The sequence below is a fragment of the Protopterus annectens genome, chromosome 4.part0 (genome assembly GCF_019279795.1).
Source record: "Protopterus annectens isolate FY-2018-M chromosome 4.part0, PAN1.0, whole genome shotgun sequence".
In the NCBI taxonomy this organism is placed as follows: Eukaryota; Metazoa; Chordata; order Ceratodontiformes; family Protopteridae; genus Protopterus; species Protopterus annectens.
The window spans coordinates 607,049,637-607,072,968 of record NC_056733.1 but is presented as its reverse complement, the minus strand read 5'-3'; the positions used below and the strand labels follow the sequence as shown (position 1 = coordinate 607,072,968).

General features: G+C 40.4%; 1 protein-coding gene across 1 annotated transcript in view; it reads left to right on the top strand.

Moving 5' to 3' along the window:
• DNAH10 (dynein axonemal heavy chain 10) overlaps positions 1 to 23,332 on the top strand; it is a 5,879,077-nt gene that overhangs the window by 2,527,138 nt on the left and 3,328,607 nt on the right. The window contains exons 28-29 of the mRNA XM_044069759.1: positions 8,009 to 8,242; positions 8,985 to 9,107. Of these exons, the coding sequence (XP_043925694.1) occupies positions 8,009 to 8,242; positions 8,985 to 9,107 (357 nt within the window). The remainder of the gene's footprint in view (positions 1 to 8,008; positions 8,243 to 8,984; positions 9,108 to 23,332) is intronic.

Genomic DNA, 23,332 nt, shown 5'->3' with positions numbered 1-23,332 from the left:
AGGGACTAGATCCCTTTTCTGCTCCTCTGCCATTCGTTTTGGAGTTCCCTTTCAGGATTGTTTCATAAAGGCTCTAGTTTCTTCATTATAAAAATAAAACTGACAGCAATTTCTAATTTTCATGTTGGCCATAACCCGACTCCTATAGTATCATTGAGAATGCCTAAAGCTTTTCTTAGAGGTACCTTTCTTCTTAGACCTCCAATATGGGACTCCATCCCTCCTTGGGATAATGCAATAATATTATAAGCCCTTACAAAATCTCCTTTTGAGTCAGCAAATTCAATGGATAATAAGTTCTTGACATGGAAAACAATCTTTTTGGTAGCAGTTACCACAACAAAAACTATTTCAGAATTACAGGCTCTCTCTTGGTCTTCCATAGAGAGAGTTTTCTTGAAACCAGGTCTTTCCTTTTTCTCTAACATGGCATCCAAATCCAACATCAATCCGTCTATTAACCTGCCATTTTTTCCCAAGATATTCAAACAAAGAAAAATATACCTTGCATTTGCTTGATGTTCACAGACAGCTCAGATTTTATCTTCATAGAACAAAAAAGCAACAGAAAATCAGATCAGTTAATCCTGTCCTTTTCCAAAGCTAAACTTGGTTATGGTGTATCTAAGGCCACTCTTTCAAGATGATTGTCAAACTGGATTTTGTTTGTTTATGGTAAGCTGGGATTACATTTACCCCAAAATTTAATTTGACATCCAGGAGCAGGGCTTCCTTTGGTTCTGCAGGCAGCAAAGTTGATCTGAGCTTTTGCAGGGTGACTGGGACATTATGGGTAAAAGAAGGAGCTTAAGAGTTGGATCTGAGAGTCTAGTAAATGCAGCCAAGCCAGATCTGAGACCCATTAATTGAGGAAGAATGAAAATGGAGAACATGGATGCGTAGTTGTGGTGAGTACATAACTTTTAATTTTTCATCTCTTCTGGCCAATCTGGGGTTCCAGACAAATATTCAGAAATCCTTCTTGACCCTTTCACATAGGATTTTCTTTCTGGAATGTCTTCTAGACATCCTTTTGAAAAAGCTTTTTTTGACACAGGAGAAGGTGGAGTTGCATTTAGAAACTTTCCTGAGCTTCTCAGCTCTGTTGCAGACTTCAGTCACAACCCTGGGGTCCATGGCATCTGTGATTTCCGCAATTCCTCTTGCAAGGTTACACATGAGAAAGACTTAATGGTTTCTAAAACATATGGATTCAACATTTGTCCCCTCTGGAATTTCAGATTCATTTCTTGGGCTTTCACTGGTGGAGACCATCAGTTGAAGCAAATTTAGGTCTCTCCTTTCCTCCTGTACATCCAAGTCAAGCTGTATCTATGGACATCTCAGATTTTACTTAGGGGGCAGTTTCAATGGGAGTAAAGATGCAAGACCTGTGGGATTCCTCAGACTGACCAAAGCACATAAATGTCAAAGAGATGTTGGCTAAAATATATGCCTTAAAATGTCTTCATCATCTACAGTACTAGGACCTGTTCAGGTGATTACAGACAACACCAGAGTGATGTGATACATAAACAAGCAAGGGAGTACCAGATTGTACACTCTGTGAAGATCGGCTGTGATTGCCTGAGAGGTACCTGTTTGTCACTCCTTAACCCTCCAAGCATCTTGCATTCCATCAGAGCAAAGCATAGTGGCAGATGAACTAAGCAGGAGCAGGACTGGCCCAGTCATTCACTAATGGAAAGTGAATGAAGGAGTCTTCCAAGAATTGATTCAGTTGTGGGGAACACCTCAAATAGATCCATTTGCCTCCTTTTGAAACAGAGAACTGAACAAATTCTGCTCCCAGACTCCTTGCAAACAGGCCTGGAAAACAGATGTATTTTCATTTCCATGGAAATAAATGGTCCTTTAGGCATTTTCACACTTTCTATGGATATTCAGGCAGTTTTGAGTATTCAGAAATCCTCTCCAAAAATAATTGTGATTACTTCTTTTAGGTCTTGACAACATCGTCCAAAGGCAACTACCACAAACTTCCTAGCAAACTGGCCCTACTCACAGATGATTTGGGGAGTTTGATACACCCCAGTCTCAAACATCTTCAGCTAACTGCCTGGATGATTTAATTCTAATTATTTTTAGGCACCTCTTTTTAGATGATGTACAGCAGGTGCATAAGGAGGCAAGAAATCCTGGTACTAGGAAATCTTATGTTAACCACTGTAAGAGACTTTCTAGTTGATGACCAACCTATTACCAAGGACTATCCAGGATTATTACCTTTGGTCCTCAAACTTTTGTGTGAGTTACTATCATATGGCATGTTTATTCCTTTGGAAAATTGTATTTATCAGTAATTTCAGCATGTTTGCCCATGGATCCTCTAGTTTCTTTCAGACTGCTATAGCTGTTCTACAAAGAGGTTTCTTCTTTTGAAGTGTAAGGCCACTTCTTATCCAGGTGATGCTTAATTGGAATCTTTACTTTTTACTGGAAATATTTTTCTCCTTATGTTTGAACCAGCTTTTCTGGCTGTTTTTGGTTCATTTTCGGTAGTCTAACTTATTTATTGCTCTGACATCTGCAAAAGAGTATGAGAGTTGCAATTATTCATGGTGAATTAACCCTTTTTGTATTCCATGCATATAGGTTATCTGCACAGCAAATCTCCAATTCATGCCCTTACTACTTTGAGTGTACCTTGAATCTAGCCATCAACCTCCTTCATTTCTTTCAGAAACTGATTGAAAGGGAGAAAAGGATTCCGTATACACTGCTCATACTTTTGTAGCTTCAGTATTATCTAAATCCTCTTGGAAGTTAAACAGATGTGAACGTCTGGTATTGGACTGCAAACAGACAACCTGTGTCAATTCATACACTTCCTGTTGGTTGTTACTTGCTTTAGCTTCATGTGTTACGTCCACCAAAGTGAAACAATTCCAAGCAGGATTAAGGCACATTCTAATAGAAACCTGTTTTCTTTAATGGCGCATTGGAATGGGGTGGATTCTAGAAGCATTATGAAGGCAGTTACATGGTTCTCTGTACAAATTTTTGCAAAGCATTACATATTGGATTCCTTCTCCAGGTCAGAACTGGCTTTGCTAGGACCATTCCCCTGGGACTCCTGGACCCTTATCCTTCTTCCTCCCAGTAAGGATAAGCTGTGGTAATCAACCCAAATAGTCAAAAGCTTCTGCATCAGTGAGAATGATGAACTTAATACAGTTGTGTGTGTTGCACTTAACATAACAGTAGATGTTCATATTTCTCAGTGCTGCAGTAATCACTCTCTTCATCCATCACCTTCTTCTGTATATAGTTAGTTGTTGAGCTAAAAACTGTGTATGTTTATTATCTTTTTTGGGTTTCAACATGAATAAGCTTTCTGTTTTTCTTTGAGCAAGAAAGTCCTTAAATTGTCTACACTCTGACTTCTAATTTCCCTCCAAGGGCTTCTCCAATCGGCTGTCAGAGTATAGCTGGAGAAGGGAGTCAGAGCTTTTTTGAAGACTGGATGCTAATTGTATCCTAGGCAAGATACAACCCAAATATCCAAAGGCTACTGCAGCAGTGAGGGATTTGAACATCTGCTGTTATGGTAAATGCAACTTGCACAACTGTACTTTCTCCCTTGTTTTGAAAATGGCCAATGGCAATTACCACAGGCATTCCCACAGACCAGATCTACTCACACAAGACAGGTTGTTTGATATACTATAACATGAAAACACTTCAGCGTGCTGCTCAGGTGATAAAGATTTGATATCCTTTAGGCACATTTTTTACAATAAGACTAGAAAAATATATAGAATAATCCACTGGGCAAACGCTCCGTTGCTCACGAATGAAATAACCAAAGTCAAATATATAGACAGCAAAGGAGCGACCAAGGCAACAAAAATGCTAATAACGTCCTCTTTCATAAAAACGTTTTATTCACATCCAAGTACGAGGTAGGCGCTTTCGCATAAGAGCTTCTTCAGACCTTTAAAAAACTACATGTACTAAAACATATATATACTGGAATTAAATTCAAAACCTCCAATCATGTAACAGCAGTAATTAACACATGGAAGTTCCTTAAAAACACAGTATATTCAAAGGTGTAAACACATACTAAAAACTATACATAAAACATATAAATCATCTATAATAAATATGTACCTACAAAAAATGCTAATACAAGAACTATGTGTCTACATATAAAGAAATAATGGTAAAATAAATAAAAATAAAATCAAATAATGAAAAAAACACTGTATGAAAATGTGGGGGAAAGCACCGAGTAATTGATATTGAATATTTCATCTTATGATTTGAACCCACATGAACGCAGTGTTTTATGTAAGGGTCTGACATTTATTCCATCTTGCAATAGTAAATTAACTGATACTGTTTTGGATTTAAAAGTTTTTTGCAGGAATATCATGCTGCGTTACCACTACGGTAACATTAATTCAGAGATGAGCGTCCAAGTATCTGATGAGTGTCGTCCCTGTTTTAAGAAACTCAGCACTTTTACCACTTTGAATCATCCTCTAGTTGAGGCATATATGAAGTTGACTGAGGATGATATTTATAAATACTATGATGAATGTGGAGGTGTTTCCAGGAGTGGGATGAAGTTTAACCTCACTTTCAATGAAAGGCATGCCTTAAAAAGTTTGAAGCAGAATCAGCATATCATAGTAAGACCGGCTGATAAGGGGGGATTGGTTGTTGTAATGGACAGTACACATTATTTTGAAGCCATGGAAGGGATGTTGAGTGATGTTAGCTTTTATCATAAAATAAAAGTTGAAGATGTACATAAGGTTATTATTGAAATTAAGAATTCTGTTCAGGAACTCTTTCGGGGGCAACTAGTGTCAGGAGACGTTCAATTTTTTGAGGATATCTGATACCCTGTTGCCCGTTGTACAAGGACTTCCGAAAGTCCATAAACACCAGTATAATCCACCCATGTGCCCTATTGTGTCGGGGGTGGATGGATTACAGAACCTTTATCGGTATTTGTAGAGAAGCATCTCAGACCAGTTATTAACCTGAACAGAGTTGTGCTTAGAGATTCAAAGCAATTTCTCTTAGATTTTTATGAATGTATACAAAATATTGATGAGATTGATGATTTAGTTTTTGTGACAATGGATATCCAATCACTTTTCACAATGATCCCTAATGAGTTAGGCATTAGTTATGTACAGGAATATCTCAAGGTGAATAGTACCTATCATGCCAATCAGATTGAGTTAATTTGTTATCTCCTTGAAATTGTCTTAGAGAACAATATTTTTACTTTTCACGGAGATATTTATGCTCAGAAACATGGTGTAGCTATGGGCACTCCTTGTGCCCATAGCTACGCCAATATGTTTCTTGCACATTGGGAGAATGTAATTTTGTTTAACTTGAAGGAGTTTGGTACCAATGTGGTTTTCTATCGATGTTTCGTCAATGATTTATTCCTTCTTTGGAAAGGAACGGTCACTGAATTGAACCATTTTTTTGATCGTATGAATAGTCTGAGTGAGTGTCTGAAATTCACTATGACATTTTCCAAGACTTGTATTGAATTTTTGGAATTATTTATTGAGAAACTGCAGGGTTCTATTATAAATACTGGTATTTTTCGTAAAACTTGTTTCAGGAATACTCTCTTAAGTAGAACCAGTATGCACCCTAATTATGTTTTCCGCAATTTAATACGTGGACAGGAGATTAGAGCCTCTAGGCTGAATCCAACAGTTGAAGGATTTCAGTCTGAGATTAGACATCTTGAACAGAGACTATTGGTGAGAGGCTATGATAAGAACGAGATTTTTAGAAGTTGGGCTGACCTGCAGCTCCTTAGGGAGGGTGTAGCAGCCCCATATCATGGTCCTGTTACTGAGAGTTCAGTGGTCTCCACCAACACAGAATCAGTCAGAATAGACTGGTGAAGATCCCTTTGTTTTTTACACGGGATCACAGGTCTTTAATTGAGCTTTTTAGGCAACATTGGTCTATTTTACAGGTAGATCCAGTGATCGGTGATTTAGTTGGTGATAAACCTTCCTCCCTTTATAGGAATAGGATGAATTTGAAGAGAATATTATGCAGTAGTAAGGACTCGAATACTAATTTTGTGAGGATAGGAGTTACCCGGCCATGTGGCAAGTGCAATTTTTGTGACCTAATTAATACTTCTGAGACCTTTGACCACCCTGATTTAGGGAGGAATTTTGTTTTTAATGTTGATGCTAACTGCAGGACTACAAATGCAGTTTATTTAGCTGAATGTGTATTATGTAAATCTTTCTATGTGGGAAAGACCAACAGGTCACTACGAGAGAGAATAAGGGAACATGTTTATAGCATTCGTAGACGTGCAGAACACAATGCTTTATCTAAACATGTTATAGAATGTGGTGAAATGCACAGCTTTATTTTTAGGGTTATTGATATCATAACACCCACGATTAGAGCAGGGGACATCCGCAGTCATACTGAATTTAAGGAGACCAACTGGATGATTACTCTGAAAGCCGACAGGGGTAGTGGCCTCAATGAACGGGCATCTTTGAAGCCCTTGTTGAAGAAGCGTAGAATTCCCAAATAAATCATACAGTGTTTTTTTCATTATTTGATTTTATCTTTATTTATTTTTACCATTATTTCTTTATATGTAGACACATAGTTCTTGTATTAGCATTTTTTGTAGGTATATATTTATTATAGATGATTTATATGTTTTATGTATAGTTTTTAGTATGTGTTTACACCTTTGAATATACTGTGTTTTTAAGGAACTTCCATGTGTTAATTACTGCTGTTACATGATTGGAGGTTTTGAATTTAATTCCAGTATATATATGTTTTAGTACATGTAGTTTTTTAAAGGCCGTCCCTTACCTTCTTCCCCTTGTTCTGTTTTTGGTGTATTGTAAGGATGTGATAGTCATACTATCTTGTATGTGTTTATATATGTATACATCTACATATCTATGTGTGTGTGTGTGTGTGTGTGTGTATATATGTATATATATATATATATATATGTATAGGTGTATTGAATCTTTTAAAGCTGTATGGCGGTCATATTCTTGGCAGGATATAACTCATACAGCTTAGGCTACTGCAGCAGTGATCTAATGTTGATTATTGTACAGTTGTGTAAGTAAGCTTTCCATAACAGTGGATGATCATCTAGATCAATGTTGCAGTAACTGTTCCCTACCTGCTACTGCAACAGTGACAGCTACTGCAGTATCTGTCCCATACCTACTTCCTCCTTGTTCTGTTTTTGGTGTATTGCTGGGGTGTGGATGAACATACTACTTTGTATAAATTTATTTATGTTTAATTTTTTTTCTTTTATAGCATTTACCTTTCATCAGTGGCGTCTTACAGGCTTGAAGCCTTTGGTGGCCTAACTACTACTTTTATGCGTCACTCTTTTAGCCCCACAGCAGTTAAGGTATATGGAAGGTGCATACTGAAGCTTTGAAAGCTGGCCACTGGTCATATCCTTGGCAGCATATAACCCATATAGCTTAGGCTATTGCACCAGTGAGCCATTAGAACATCTTCTGTTATGGTAAGATTAGTTAATACAGCAGTATTTTTTGTGTGATATGATGCAAGAAGATCTGATCAACAGTATCTCTCTTGCTATCTGATTATACATTAATGTATGGAAATGAAGACTTTTAAGTGAAAGCTGATATGCAAACTAACTAATCGCACATTCTTGATCTGGATCTCCCAAGGCTGTAACTCCCTTGTATTTTCTTCCCGCAACAATTGCTGAAATTTAAGGGTTTACAAGTTTATTCCTGAAAATTGGTCATGGTACAGAAACACTGTGCTGAAAGGTTAATTACAATAGAGTTTTGAAGCATCTAAGTATATTTCTGAAAATAGTCTGATAGTTGTAATCTGTGACAGCCAGCATGTTGTTGAATCATAACTGAATTGATGATAGTATAAAATTACACTTCACTTGTTTTTGTTTATTCTGACTAAACTAAGACTTCATACATATTTTTATTATTAGGGTGTGAAGGAGGTTGTAGACACGTGGGAGAACATGAAGTTCATTGTTCAGAAGTATTACAAGGGAACTCAAGAGCGGGGATACATCCTGGGCACTGTGGATGAAATTCTTCAAATCCTTGATGACAATGCAATGAATTTGCAGAGTATGTCTGGAAGCAGATTTGTTGGGCCATTTCTGCATTCAGTACAGAAGTGGGAGAAAACTCTTTCTTTAATTAGTGAAGTTATTGAGGTAAGTGAAAATTAAACATTAAGCCTTTGTGTTTGCGTCCTTTGTTTTGCATTTTAAAATGGTGAAATAACTACTTAGCCAAGTTATAAAAGCTGCATGGGATTTAAACCTTAGGTGGATTTTGACATTTGATTGAGCATCCATGTTTATATGTTTTGCAAAGTGGAATTTACATTTGCTAATTTGTTTTGTATATAAGTTTGAGATTAAGTATATTTATTTGAATTTGTTACTGTTTTAGGGCACTGATCCCAATGCATATTTTCTAAATGCAAAGAGTACAGTAGTGATTATATATGATTCAGGGTAATACATGTTGTATACAAATGTGAAAAAAAGAAAATAAAAAAAAGATAAAATACTATAATATAATTTAATGGAGCGTTTCTGTGGATAATATATATCATTGGTTTTGATCTATTTACAATATTCACAGAATTAGATGAGACATTAAACTGAGGTGGTATCTTAGCTCAGGTGAATGCAAAAAGATCCTACAGTACTTACCAAAAAGAGTGGGGGGAATTTCTCCAGCGTTCTAATGAAGTGTTCACTAATCACTATGAATACCTCCTTGAGGCTCTCCTGAAACGAGGCTGCTGGTCTAGTTGGAATAAAGTGCTCAGCAAATTATAAATTAATAAATATGACATATAAGGGCAGGAAAAAGTGTAAAAGTAGTTTAAATTCTGCATATTCACAATATTCTTATCTCATTCTTTTATTTGGGTTAACACTGCAGGTATGGATGGTGGTACAAAGAAAATGGATGTATCTTGAAAGCATCTTTATAGGTGGCGATATCAGGTCACAGCTACCAGAAGAAGCTAAAAAATTTGACAATATTGACCAGATACTAAAAAAGGCAAGTATATCTATATGTAAAGGAATAACTTGCTTTGTTATCATGTCTCTTTAAATGTTGACATGTTGTAAAATCTTTATTTTTAAAATTTGGGACAACATTTGGAGTTGAAATGTGTAATTATCTCATAATCTATGATTTTGTTAGACTGAAGTATCATTAGTAAAACTTTTACTGTTCACTATGGCTGCTTCTGCTTTTCAGATTATATTGAAAATGTTTTGCATTACTGTTCACTGTAATGTATTACCTTTTATCATGCTAATCTTGATGACCTTTAAGATGCCAATGCTGATTATCATTTGAGCACTGCTGCAGTAGCTTGAAGCTATATGGGATATCCTGCCAAGAACTGGACTAGCAGGCCAGGTTTCTAAAGCTTTAGGGCTGCTTCCATGCAACCTAGCAACTAGTAAGCATAAGGACTGAAGACCAATGTCTGTGTCACCAAATACACCAGAACTTTCTTGCAGTCATAGTGTGCGCTTTCCTTTCAACTTTGTAAGATTGATGGTCAGCTAGATCTTTTAAGCTGAGCAGATAAGCTCCACATTTGGGATTGCCTTTCACGTGTAAAAAATGTTTTGTTTAGTTTGAATGATTTAATTCAGTGCATTTCTGCTGTTTTCACTCCTGGTTTCTGAAAGTTTTACCTGGGGGGGTAGTTTTTATGCTGTTATCAGATGGGGGGGGGGGTGACAAAAATTAATAAGATTTTTTTTAAATACTGATTGACACTTCTAAGCTCCAGTGACAGCTTATCAGACACTTTTTGTGGCTGTAAGCTGGTTCTGAGTCCCTTTGAGGATTCCCTAACTTCAAAGATGTTAGGTATTCCATGAGGAAAAAAGTGCTGCTTATGGATTACTGAGTTGTGAGGGCCTAAGGTTAGTGTGTTTGTTGCTTGTGACTAAAGAATTTTACCTCAGCAACTTCTGTTTCCTTAAGGTGATATCACTGACTTTTCTGAGTTCCATTATCCACCCAAGAGACTCTGTCCATGGCTAGGACATGGACGAGAGTCCCACTTAATTTATTGTTTCTTCCCCAAGCTGCAAGAAGAAAAAAACTTGTTTGGGATGTTTTGGTCTTAATGCCAGCTTCTGTCTTGCTTCTGCCACTGATGGATGACTATGCTGTGGCCATGATTTATTCCTCACACTGCTCATCTTTTTCTCCTAGTCCCCTTGTCTTGCTCCTAGAGATGACATTATGGACTGAGAGTTGGTCATGTCCTCTGTGGCTGAGCAGTTGCCTTTGCTTGGAAAGGGAGAAGCACCCTTGCAAACTTCAAGAAAGGTACAGGGGGATGCTCCTTTACTAAGCTGCACTGAACAGCCTTTTCCTCTGAACTGGGCCCTTCTGTCCACCTGTTATTTTGCTGGGAGCTATCCTAGAAAGACAATGCATAAGTCCAGACATTTTTCCTCATATGAAGCAGATAACTGGCTGGATTTGGCAAAAGGATTGAGAGCATTTGCAGTGATGATTGTTTTTCTTGGAAGAGTACTAGGCAGGATTTATAACTGAGGTATGCCAAAATTTATATTATCTTTCTTTCTTTTTGTATTATCTTGCTTTCCTAAGTATATTCCCCCCAGACTACTTTATTTGGCTACTGGCTGTCAGTTTAGAAAGGTGGTCCCATACATCCCCTTTATTTCTTGTGATCATCAATATCAAATGCAAGAACAATCTTGATCCATGTCTAACCAGTTCATTTTTCGGGTTGCTTAATTTGCTTTTTTCCCCTTTGAAAATAGCTTGATGTGTCTTTTAACATCCAGAATGGTGCAATATGTCAACTTTCAGATGTTTCTCTAAATGATTTGTAGAAAAGATGTTATGTTGTAAAGAGTGTTCATACTCTTTGGTAATCCTAGACTATTCCTTTTTCTTTTCTGACCACATCTCTTGTTCCATAATAAAATAAAGCTTTTTATATTTAAATTTATAAAGAAGCTACAATTCAGACCAAGGAGCACAATAATCAATTAAGTGTACATTGATCAAGCCAAATATTAATACTTTCCTGCTTCCAGCATACAGTATCTAATAAATAGCCAGTATGTTTTTAAACTCCTTTCCCATGTGTATATGTGTATTATTTTTAGATATAGTGAATATTATGGCTGCATCATCTGAGACCAGAAATTTAGTTTTATGAAAGTCATGCAAAGATAAGTCAGATGAATATTCAAAATAATCAACTTCAGTGAACAAAGTCCATAAGTTAACCCTAAACTGTGATTCAGTGTTAATTGTTAACTAGATAAGACTTTAAATATGCTAATGTCCATATTAATTTTTCATGTGTTTTCCTAATATGGCAATTCACATCGCCTATTATGATCACATCAAGAGAGATGGAAACATATGGTTTTAATGTAAGAAACAAGGTTTCCCAGTCTTTCAAATTAGTAGGAGCATATATAACAATAAAACAAAACAAAAAAAAAAATGTGAGATAGGAATAACAGGATAAATAATAATTTGTAACTGTTTTGAAAAAAAGAATAGCAATACCACTGTATAAATTCTGTCCAGGTAATGAACATACAGTATTATGTCTCCACAAGACGTCTGCCTGTTGCTGCTGTGTAGTGCTCAATAAATGGATATTCAATAGAGAACAAATATTAGCATTAGCAGTCTTGCAACATAACAGAACAACTATATGCTGCTTTTCTTTAACTATACTATTAACATTATGAAACCAGACAGTTAAGTTATCCTTCCCGTTTTTTGCAAACTGTGTAATATACCTCTTCACTTTACTTTTCTTTACCCTTTTGCTGGTAGTGTTAGAATCACCATCTTTGATATCACAAAACTCCGCTTCTAAAAAGAAGCAGTATCTACCCAACCAATGTTTTTTTTTAATCCTCAGCAGCTATAACATTTGTGCTAGGAGTTGCTCATCTATATCACTATCCTTGCTTACAGCACTCTGCATATCTGTTTGTACACCTAAGATAATTATAGTTCTTAGTGGGACTGTAAGACTGATAAGTAAATTACAGTGTTTTTCAAATAGTTTTATTTTGATACCAGTCAAAACAAAAGTGCACAGTACTCTTACATTTCCTACAAAATGTTTCAGTTACGTATACTGTCACCAAATTCTCCATACTGAGCATATTTCCTCTTGAGAAATTATTGTATTAAATGTTTAGAAGACCCACAATGAATGCAAGTTTTAGGATGTCCCGTATAATACACAAAGGCCCTATAGCCAATAACTTTAATCACACTAGGAATGTGCACAAACTGTGTAGCAGGCATTTTCAGGATTGCCCAGGTTACTCTGAATCTGTCTATCATCATGCATTTTTTGTAAATCTAAAACAGAATGGCATACTACTGAAAAATGAGACTGAATCTGAGCCAACTCTATCAACTGTTACAAAATGCAAAATAATGTCTTTTTGGCTGTAAATTTAAGCCTACAGTGTCACAGTGTACCCAGGGAGTCAAAGTTTCTTTAAGCCACATTTAGCCGGAAAGTCCTCAGCAAATTGTACTGTTTCAAAGGTAGCATTTCATAATAAATTAAGGCCTAAAATTCTTTAGCGGAAAGTCCAAGAGAAGTTCATAGGTTCATAGGTTGGTACTAGGCTATTGGCCCTACAAAGACAAGCCTAGCCAATATAATTCCCTGGATATTTCTTCCCACAATATTTACTTCTCTGGACCCCTGTCTAGCAGGGCGACTGACATGATCCCCGGGGTGAATTTCCTGTCTCCCACCCAATCATCAAAGTTCCTTTTGAAGAGGGCCAAAGAGGCGCTCTGCTTGACATGTATGGGCAGTCTATTCCAGAGTATGGGGAGTCTCTGGGTCAGGAACCTATCCCACCAGCATGTTTTGTTCATTGTAATGACAAGGTTTAGATCCCTAGAGCATGTGGCTCTGAGGAATTGGGATTTCTTTAAGTGGCGCATGTCCAACAGCTCAGGGTTTGACATGGACTTGTATGTTAAGCAGAGATCGCCTCTGAGTAGACGATATGCCACAGAGTATAGCTGAAGTTTTTTTAGACGGTCTGCATATCGCATCTGCTTTAGGCCTGTGATTCTTTTAGTGAGGTATTTCTGTAGCCTTTGCAGCTGTTGCAGATGTCTTGTGAGGTACATACCAAATAGGGCATTATACTCTATAATGGGTCTAATGAGGGATGCGTACAGTGGGACAATGACCTCCTTTTTTCTGGATGAAAAGCCCTTAGTGATCAGGTGTTCCACATAAAATGATTTCCTGACTGTTGTGGCGATGTGGTTATGGAAACTGAGACCACTGTCCACCTGTGTCCCTAAGTCTGTCATCACACTTTCGATGTTTAGTGTACTACCACCTATGTGGTAATTCAAGGGTACATATTTTTTTCCAAAGGGGATAACTATACCATGTGAAATTGTTCAATCTCGCCGTTTGTTCTTACACACGGGTTCGGAGCCAATCCTCAGCTCCAAGTCGGCCACATCACTAGCTCCGCATCTTCGAGAAAGTTCGAGGCACAGTAATATCCCATGATCCTCAGGTGCTAACCCTCAGATCTTGTTTGCCGCTAGCAGCAGATCGCATTGAGAGGCTCGGGCCACTATATTTTTTTCTACTTTCTTGATATATAGTTCTCTTTTCTACAGATTTATAGTCATATCTTAGTGTTTAAATAAGTAATATAGTATAGGGTGTTATTTGTGAGTATTTAGACTAGTTTAGTTAGTTTAAATTTTCTCTAGTTAAGGCCTACGGGTTTTTTCTGTCAGGACTGACAGTATTTTAAAAAATTTTTTGCCTTGACTTTCTCTTTTTTATTCTATATATATATATATATATATATATATATATATATATATATATATATATATCATAGTGTGCTGTGTGTTTTGCATTTTTATATATATATTAGGTTAGATTTAAATTGTTGATTATTATTCCAAACTTTTAAAATGATTACACTTAGTATTATATAGTGTTTTTTCTTAAGTGTGCTGTGTTTTTTGGATTTTTTTCAAAATGTTAGAGAAAGCCAAATCTGGCTTTAAAAGGTGTCAGTGCAGACAGAAGATGTCCATTACTGACAACCACTCATCCTGCGTCTACTGTCTTGGCCCTCTCCACTTGCAGGAAGACTGTTCCATTTGTCATTCCTTTAGTGGGAGGGTCATGCTGGAAAGGCGCAGGAAGTTGGTTGACAGAGGGTTGCTTAAACCCGATTTTCAAGAGGCCCTGGACAAGGCTGAACAGGTATCCAAGTCTTCGAAGGGGTCGAAGTCTTCAAGAGTGTCGGAGCCCAGGTCATCGGCTCCGAGCACCTCTTTTCAGATTCGGATGCCGGCTCCTATGACCTCGGTACCAGGTGTCAAGCGTTTATCTTTGACCGAGGCTCAGGTCTTGGAGCCGGTGTCAGAGGTACCACCATCTGCTATTCTTCGCTCGGTGATGGCTTTGATCCCTTCGACCCATTCTTCGAGGCCCTTTTCTGACTCCGATGTGGACTGAGTGGTACAGAAGCTTATGGAGAACTCGGCTTTGTCCAAATTAATCGAGGTTTCGTCCCAGCTGGTTTCGAAACTCGAGACTATTCCTGTTCCCTCAACACTTCCTCCTACGAGACCCATCGAGTCATCGGAGCTAGGAATTGAAGAACCGATGATTGTAGAGCCCTCGGTGCCGAAGCCTCCAGTAGTGCTCTCGGCTCCGTTGACCTCGACTCCTTCGGAACCAGCCGGAGAGTCTCAGAGCCGAAGATCTTTCCTAGGTTCCGGGGGGGATAGTCGAACCGAGATATCGGTTCCGACTCTTCCCCTCGGTGCCTTGGCTCAGATCAGTTTGGATCCGTCCTCCGTGTCAGAGCCCGTGGTTCCGATTTCGGAGAAACGACCTCCTTCTTCGGATCAGGTCAGATCTTCGGGTCAGGGCACCGGTGCCTTTGACATCATGAGGAAGGTCTTGTCTGATCAGACACATACTTCATCAGTATCTTCGTCTCCTTCCCCAAAAGGTCTGCGTTCTGCTTCTGTGCCTTCGGCTCCTACCAAGCGTCGAGATCCAATGCCTCAGATGTCCCCACAGGGCGACTCTGGTTCCTCAGATGCATCCCCAGAAGCTCCCGCTGAGAATGTTCCAAGGAAACGATTGTGCAAGAGGAGGCACATAGATTCCCCCCGGGAATCTCTCACATCTGATACCGATTTAGATGAAACAGAAGGGTCCCCATGGTCCCCCTCTGAGGATGTCTTGTTTGCAAACATTTTGGAAATCCTGAAACAAAGGGGGGACTGGCAAACTCTTACCCCTTCTGTGGATGAATCGGTCTTGCTGAAGGCATTTGGGACTCAACCTTCTACCTCTTGGGTGGCTCCGCCATTTGACAATCTCATGGATCTAATAGCCCGGAGGGCTTGGGAAATGCCCGATACAGTGGAACTAGTCCCTCGTAAACCAAATAAATACATGACGGCCCCCCAGGACAAATCTTATCTTACAAAAGGGGTTCCCATGGATACTATGGTGGTGGCGGCGGCCACTAAGAAAGAGATGTCTGAATCATCTTCCTCTGTCCATCCTCCTAATAAGGATTCTAGGACGATGGACAGATATGGGAAGCGCATATTTAGTTCACGACTTTTTCCATCCGATCGCTCAACTACCTTACACATTTCACGCATTTACAGAGAGATCTCATTAAGGAACTGGGAGATACTCTCCAGGGACACACAGATGCTGCTGTCGCCGAGAAAGTGACAGTGCAACTTAACACCCTAAACTCCATAGTCAACTTGTCCATGAGGCTGATTTCATATGCAGCCGAAGGGTCGAGTAGAGCGGCAGCTTTTGCGATCGCCCTGAGAAGGCAATCCTGGTTACGCTTATGCTCCTTTGTGGAAGCCTTTAAGTCTTCCTTTGCCAACGCCCCCTTTGATGGTGCCTCCTTGTTTGGGCCCAAAGTAAAGGAGACTCTCACGAGGTGTGAGCAAGAAGGGAAGACCCTGTCTGCCGTAGGGGTCTGTTTTTCCATCCCATCTAGACCCTACCCTAAAGGGCAACGAGGAGGAAAAATGTGGTTCCGAAAGACTCAGGGATCTTTTCAGCACACCCAAAGTGACGCCTCCAGAGGCAGAGGAGGGGAAGAAGGAAGACGCCACCCAGCCGGCAGAGGGGGGTCCGCAAAATCAGGGCGACAGAGAGACTTTCTCTGGAAAGCCCTTCCAGCACTCCTGAGTGCAGGCCCAACTGTCCTACTCTGGAGGCAGTCGGGGGTCGCTTGGCTTTATACCCAGAAGCCTGGCTAAATCTTACATCAGATTCCTGGGTAAAAAGCATAGTTACCAGAGGCTACAACATTCCCTTCATCAAAATGCCACCCAACTCCAAAAAGCTCCCAGACGTTCCACCCAGTCTGCAAGACTAGGCAACCGTAGAGATAGGAAGGTTGCTCGAAAACAGAGTCATCCAACCAGTCCCGGCAGACCAAATAGGATCCGGAACTTACTCAAGGTTCTTTTTAGTTCCAAGGAAAACAGGGAACTGGAGGCCAATTTTAGACCTCAGCAAATTAAATACCTTTGTAAAAAAGGAGAAGTTCCGGATGGTCATGCTACAGTCAATCCTTCCCTTTCTGCAGAAGGGTGACTGGATGTGCTCTATAGATCTCAAAGACGTGTACTACCATATCAAGATGGCCAGGGCATCCAGAGATCACCTGCGCTTCCGGCTGGGAGCTAGTCATTTCCAGTTTCGCGCTCTGCCCTTTGGTCTCACCTCAGCCCCCAGGATGTTCACCAAATGCATGGCAGTAGTAGCGTCTCACTTGAGACGAAGGGGATTCTGGGTGTTTCCTTATCTAGATGACTGGCTCCTATCCACCACCACCGAGTATCGTCTTCTACAAGCCAGGGATTACACCATCAGTCTCTGCTCTTCACTAGGCATAACGGTGAAGTTTGGAAAATCTGTCTTATCGCCGTCACAGCGTATCTTATTTATAGGAGCACAGCTACACACCTCCCTGGCTCAAGTTACTCTCCCCCCACCAAGAGCATCAGACCTCAGGCATCAAATTTCAGTCCTTCTACACAGCAAGAGAGTCCCTGCATGACAAATATTAAGAGTACTAGGCTTGATGGCAGCCTCCCTGATTGTAGTTCCTTTAGGCAGGATGCATATGAGGATTCTTCAATGGATGCTATTCGTCCAGTGGTTGTATCGACAACTTCCACTGTCTCACAAAATCTTGATCACGAATTTTTGCAAGAAGGATCTCTTGTGGTGAATACACAGTCAAGAGCTAACACTAGGACGACCGTTTGTATTACCCAGTCCGGTAGCAACTCTAACCACGGACGCTTCCCTGATAGGGTGGGGGGGATTCTTTCAGGGACAAACAGTCCAAGGTCAATGGTCCAACTTGGAGTACAATCTGCACATCAATGTTCTAGAGCTGAGGGCAGTGTTTCTAGCGTTGCAACACTTTCACAAGTCCTTACCTCGGGGAACAGTGACAGTTCAGACAGACAACATGTCAGTGGTCTGGTACATAAACAAGCAAGGGGGAACCAGATCTTACCCGTTATGCAGAGAGGCCCTCAGAATTTGGCAATGGGCAAAGTCCACTGGACGCTTTCTGATAGCAACGCACATCCCCGGGACTTCCAACGTAATCACGGACAGGTTGAGCAGAGCCATCCTGTTCCCTCACGAGTGGTCCCTCAAACCTCAAGTGGCGGAAGAGATCTTCCACAGATGGGGCCAGCCTTGCTGCGACCTGTTTGCATCCCCATTGAATGCCAAATGCAGAAGCTATTTTGCCCTGTTACCCCCTCCAGGGGGTGTCCCTAGGGAAGCACTGGTATACGATTGGCCCCTGGGTCTCCTTTACACTTTTCCTCCTGTTCCACTAATTCCCAGGTTTTTGCAGAAAGCCAAACGTCTGGACAGGACCATAATACTGATAGCCCCATTCTGGCCTTGACAAATCTGGTTTCCCTTCCTTCAATCTCATCAAGTGGAGGAACCATGGATGCTGGACCCGGAGCCAGACCTGTTGACACATTCGTCGGGAGTTCCTCACACCTTCCTCAAGTCCCTCAAACTGACAGCTTGGCTGCTCTGCTTCCCATCTTAGCCAGGTCGGAGTTACTATCCCCTGCAGTACAACAAATGATTGTATCTTCTCACAAACCATCTACAAGGAAATTGTACAACAGCAATGGAACCATTTTGACTGGGCCTCCAAACAAGGTATAGATCCATTTGGGGCTCCAGTACACAAGATACTAGATTTTCTTACCACACTTTTTCAAGAAGGAGCATCAACATCCACTATAAGGGTTCAACTGGCGGCTATATCCAATTTTCATATTGGCCGTGAAGATGGTTCTCTTATGTCCCACAGGCTTTGTAAAGCCTTCATGAAAGGTACCTTTCACCTCTGTCCCCCCTTTCGTAATCCAATAGCCCCTTGGAATCTTAACCTCATGCTGTCACAACTCATGTTGCCCCCATTTGAACCAGCAGCCACAACTCCGTTAAAATTTATTTTGTGGAAAACACTTTTTCTGGTTGCCATCACTTCCGCCAGGAGAGTTTCAGAGTTGCAGGCTCTATCTATCCGACCCCCGTACATGATTTTTCATCCAGATAGAGTAACCTTGCGCAATCCGTCCTTCCTTCCGAAGGTTTGTTCGATTCAAAACATCAATCAGTCTATCAAACTACCTACCTTCTTTAAAAACCATTCCAATAAGTTAGAATACACATTGCACAAATTGGACGTTCACAGGCAACTGAGATTTTACTTACATAGGACAAAAGAGTACAGAAAGTCAGACCAACTATTTGTCTCATATGCTGACCAAAGGAAAGGACAGGCAGTAACGAAAGTTACCTTATCCAAATGGCTCTCAGATTGCATAAATTTTGTATATGCTGAATCAAAACAGCAACTCCCTTTCAAACCCAGAGCTCATTCTACAAGGGCGATCGCTGCCTCTTCAGCCCATACTGCTCGTTTGCCTTTAGATACCATTTGTGCAGCGGCAACTTGGGCAAAACCACATACTTTTATCGCCCACTATAAACTAGACAAAGGCTCCAGGGACAGGGTGACGTTTGGTTCCACTGTACTCAGGAATGTTCTCCCTTGAGCCACCCAGGAAAAAGGAGCTAGGGATGCTACCTGTGTGTAAGAACAAACGGCGAGACTGAACAATTTCACATTAAGAAGTTATGTTCTTACCATAACGTTCCATGTGAATTGTTCACCTCGCCTTTGTTCTTACATTCCCCCCCTCCATCCCCCGTCCTGCACTCTGGGAGAACGGTTTCAACTGAATTCCTTTTCAGTCTTTTCTAGATATTGTTAGTATATTATTGTACATTAGTAATGGCATCTTTTCTCCTCTATTTGAGAGTAGGGTTCCAGACACTGTGTAGTATCTGTTTATAAGTGTTCTAGACACAGTTCTAAAGGGATTCTTCTGGTATAGCAAACTAGATCTGAGGGTTAGCACCTGAGGATCATGGGATATTACTGTGCCTCAAGCTTTCTCAAAGATGCGGAGCTAGTGATGCGGCCGACTCGGAGCCGAGGATCGGCTCCGAACCCATGTGTAAGAACAAAGGCGAGATGAACAATTCACATGGAACGTTATGGTAAGAACATAACTTCTTATTTCTTGGCATTAAGCTTGAGTCCATGGCTCTGGCACCAGTCTTCTGGTTGTGTAAGGCCCTTCTGTAGAATATCCACATCATTTCGGGATTCAATAATGGCTCCCAGTTTGCAGTCATCTGCGAACATTGCTAGCCAGAGTCCCTTAGTGTTGGCCTGTACTTAAGAGAAGTAGATGTCAAACAAGAGTGGTCCCAGGACTGAACCCTGAGGTACTTCACTTGTCATTTGTCTGGAGCTGGATCTGGAGTTGGCTACTTTTACAGTCTGGGTTCTGTCAGTAAGCCAGTTGGCAACCCATCGAGTGATGTAGGGATTTATGCCCAGCTTAGTAAGTTTATCTATGATTCCAGAGTGGGAGGTGGTGTCGAAGGCCTTGGAGAGGTCCAGATAGGCTGTATGGACCACCTTAGCCTCGTCCACAGCTCTGGAGACTGATTTGAAGAAGTCAGTCAGGTTCAGGAGACAAGATCAGGCCTTCACAAACCCAAACTGGGTGGGGTCCAGTATTTGAACGTTGCCAATGTCTTTGTTTATAAGTTCCATGATAATGTGTTCCATGCCCTTGCAGATCAGGCTTGTCAGACTGATGGGATGGTAGTTCCCGGGATCCAAGGTGGATCACCCCTTGTGGAGTGGGATAACTGTAGCTGTGCGCCACTCAGTGGGCACGAAGCCTGAGGTGAGGCTATGATTAAACATGACACTTAGGTAAGGTGCCAGTTCATTTTGTAGTTCATGTAGTACACAGCCTGGGATGTCATCTGGTCTCATGGATGCTGTATTCTTAGTTTTGGAGAGTGCAGTTTCTACCTGTGTGGCCGTGATTACCAGAATTTGGCAATCTTTTGGTATTGAGATGGGTCCTTTAGGGGGTGGGGGGGTGAAATTGGCACTAAATCGATCTGCCAGGATATTGCCAATATCCTTGGGATCAGTATATTTAATACCATTCTGTTGAAGCTCAGAGCAGATCTGAGCATTGCCATTTAGATTCTTGACATAACTATAGAATGCCTTGTGATTGTCTTTGGAATCTTTGGCAATTTTATTTTCGTAACTAGCTTTTGAGGATTTTATGAGGGATCTCAGCTTCTTACTGAGGCTGGTGAGGGAGTTTCTTGCATCCTGGGATTTTTCTCTTTTCTGCAACAGTTTCTTCCTTCTGTTGTATAATTTGTTTATAGCAGGGTCCACCACATTGGCTTCCTTTTTTTGGAGTAGAGCATCTTGGTTCTATTTGGGATGGCACGATTCATGCACGAGTGGATGTGCTTGTGCAGTACCTTAGTGTAAGATTCTGCAATCAAACTATCAGATCCCGTCTGCATGGGTGTCATGAAGTTTGTCACTTCTGACTTCAGTAGAATGAAGTTGGCTTTAGAGAAGTTTTTTAAGGAGGTTTCCTTACGGGGGTGGGGAGTGGGATGTGGATGTCAAGGGTGATTTGCTTATGGTCAGACCTGACCAATGAGGTGATGACCACTGGTTTGGAGCATCTATCTCCCATGTTGGTAATGACCAGGTCTGGGATATTGGAGCCCCTGGTGGGACAATGGATTAGTTGAATCAGGGCATTGGAATTTATGAATTCCAAGAACCGTTGGGAAAAGGAGTTGGTACCCAAGTAGTTTCCCAGTTAATGGCAGGGTAGTTCAAAGCACCCAGTATTAGGGTGTTTGGTTGTATCTTAATATTTTCCAGTATGTTTAGAAAGGTGTAGTGAGAATCTTTGGGCATGGTGTGGGATCTGTAGGAAGCTACAATTTGGATTGCAGTCTTACCTAGTGTTAGTTGCATTGTGTTCTGAATTGCATACCTTTTAACAGTTACTGTATTCTTAGAAGATATTCACACCACAGATAGTTTCCTTGCAGATATAAATTAGCAGAATACATAGAAGTAGATTCAACCACCTGTGAATGTGTTGTAGGAGAAATTCTTGTTTTCAGGATCAGTCATTTCTTTACTTACTGATGCAGTTTGTGTGCTGCAAACTGAGCCAAAGTTCAAACTCTGAGCTTTATTCTCAGATATGTGAAGGAAGGTCTCTCCTTCCTCAGCAGAGCATCAGTCAACTATATGAATCCAAGAAGCAGCTTTGTAAGTATCAGGTCCATTCTTTTCCAACAATTTAAGCTGTTTGCCATTCAATAATGCTCCTTCATCAAGCTAAGTAATCTAAACCACATCTTAATCAGAAATCTGCAGTTATCAGAGAGTCAGCTGCTCAAAGCATCTGTTTTCAGCGTTTTTTTTAACCCACCACCACCAACCTTCCAATGATCTGGGATACCAAAGAGACACTGCTGTCACCCTCTGCATCGTCTGGAAGCTGGTTGGGCATGACCCTCACACAGACAGTCATTATGAGATTTTTGCTTATGCCCTAACTTTCCCACATACTGCAGTAAGTAATTTAGTGATGGATGTGCATTGGGTGTGGGATGACAGTATTACTGACTTCCATAGATGATGTACCCACTCAGGCAGCCCTGACCACTTTTTGTCTGTGAACAGCTCTTGCCAGTTGTACAGTCTCCACTTAGGATGTATTAGTGAGAGTTGTGTCCTCACGACATATTTCTCCTCCTCCCTCTAGGAGAGGCTAGATTAACTGCTTTGTCTGTCAATGGAGAAAAACCTAGTGACTGGATGAAGCTCTTTGTAACAATTGTTGCTTCAGAAATTATATATAAGATGATATATAACTATAGGCAGATATCTGAATGCCTGTCCAGATCTTTTCAGCAAAGGGGCAACCCTAAGGCATGCCATCACATAGTCTCAAGTCACTAGTTGATAGCTGGTCCCAAGCCTTTTCACTTTTTGGCAATAGTAAGCACTGTGTAATGTCTCTTAATTTTGTTGAATACTCCTGATTTTTGTCTAGGATTATCAAGGGAAGATTATTACCATAGGCCACACAGTGGTATAGTGGTTGACAATTTGCCTCAAAGATTTGGCTGTTTACACATAAAAGGCATCCTAGCCAAGAACTGAAATAATCTGCACATGCCCCTGTGCTTGTGTGAGTTTTTGCCAGGTGCTGTAGCATCCTCCCACATTCCAAAGACATGCTGTAGATGATCTGGCATTCCTTCAGCTTGTCCATAGGGGAGGTGTGTGTGTGTGTGTGTGTGTGTGTGTGTGTGTGTGTGTGTGTGTGTGTGTGTGTGTGTGTGTGTGTGTGTGTGTGTGTGTGTGTGTGTGTGTGTGTGTGTGTGTGTGTGTGTGTGTGTGTGTGTGTTGAAAAGTTGAAGTCCTTATTTTGTCAGGGGGATGACTACAGTTATTCTTATCTGAACATGATACTTAATTTAATAAAAGCAGTTTAGCTAGTAGAAAAAAATGCAGACCTTTTTAAAAATAAAAAAGTTGGATCCTCTTGTATCTTTTCCTCTTATGGTTAATTCTCATTGCTCTTTTTTCTAGGTAGCATGTTATTTCTAAGACGGAACATTTATAAAATGTGAAAGGTTAATAGAAAAAATAATATACAGTCATTCATTCATTTATTAATTTTATAACACTTGCTTTATTCAT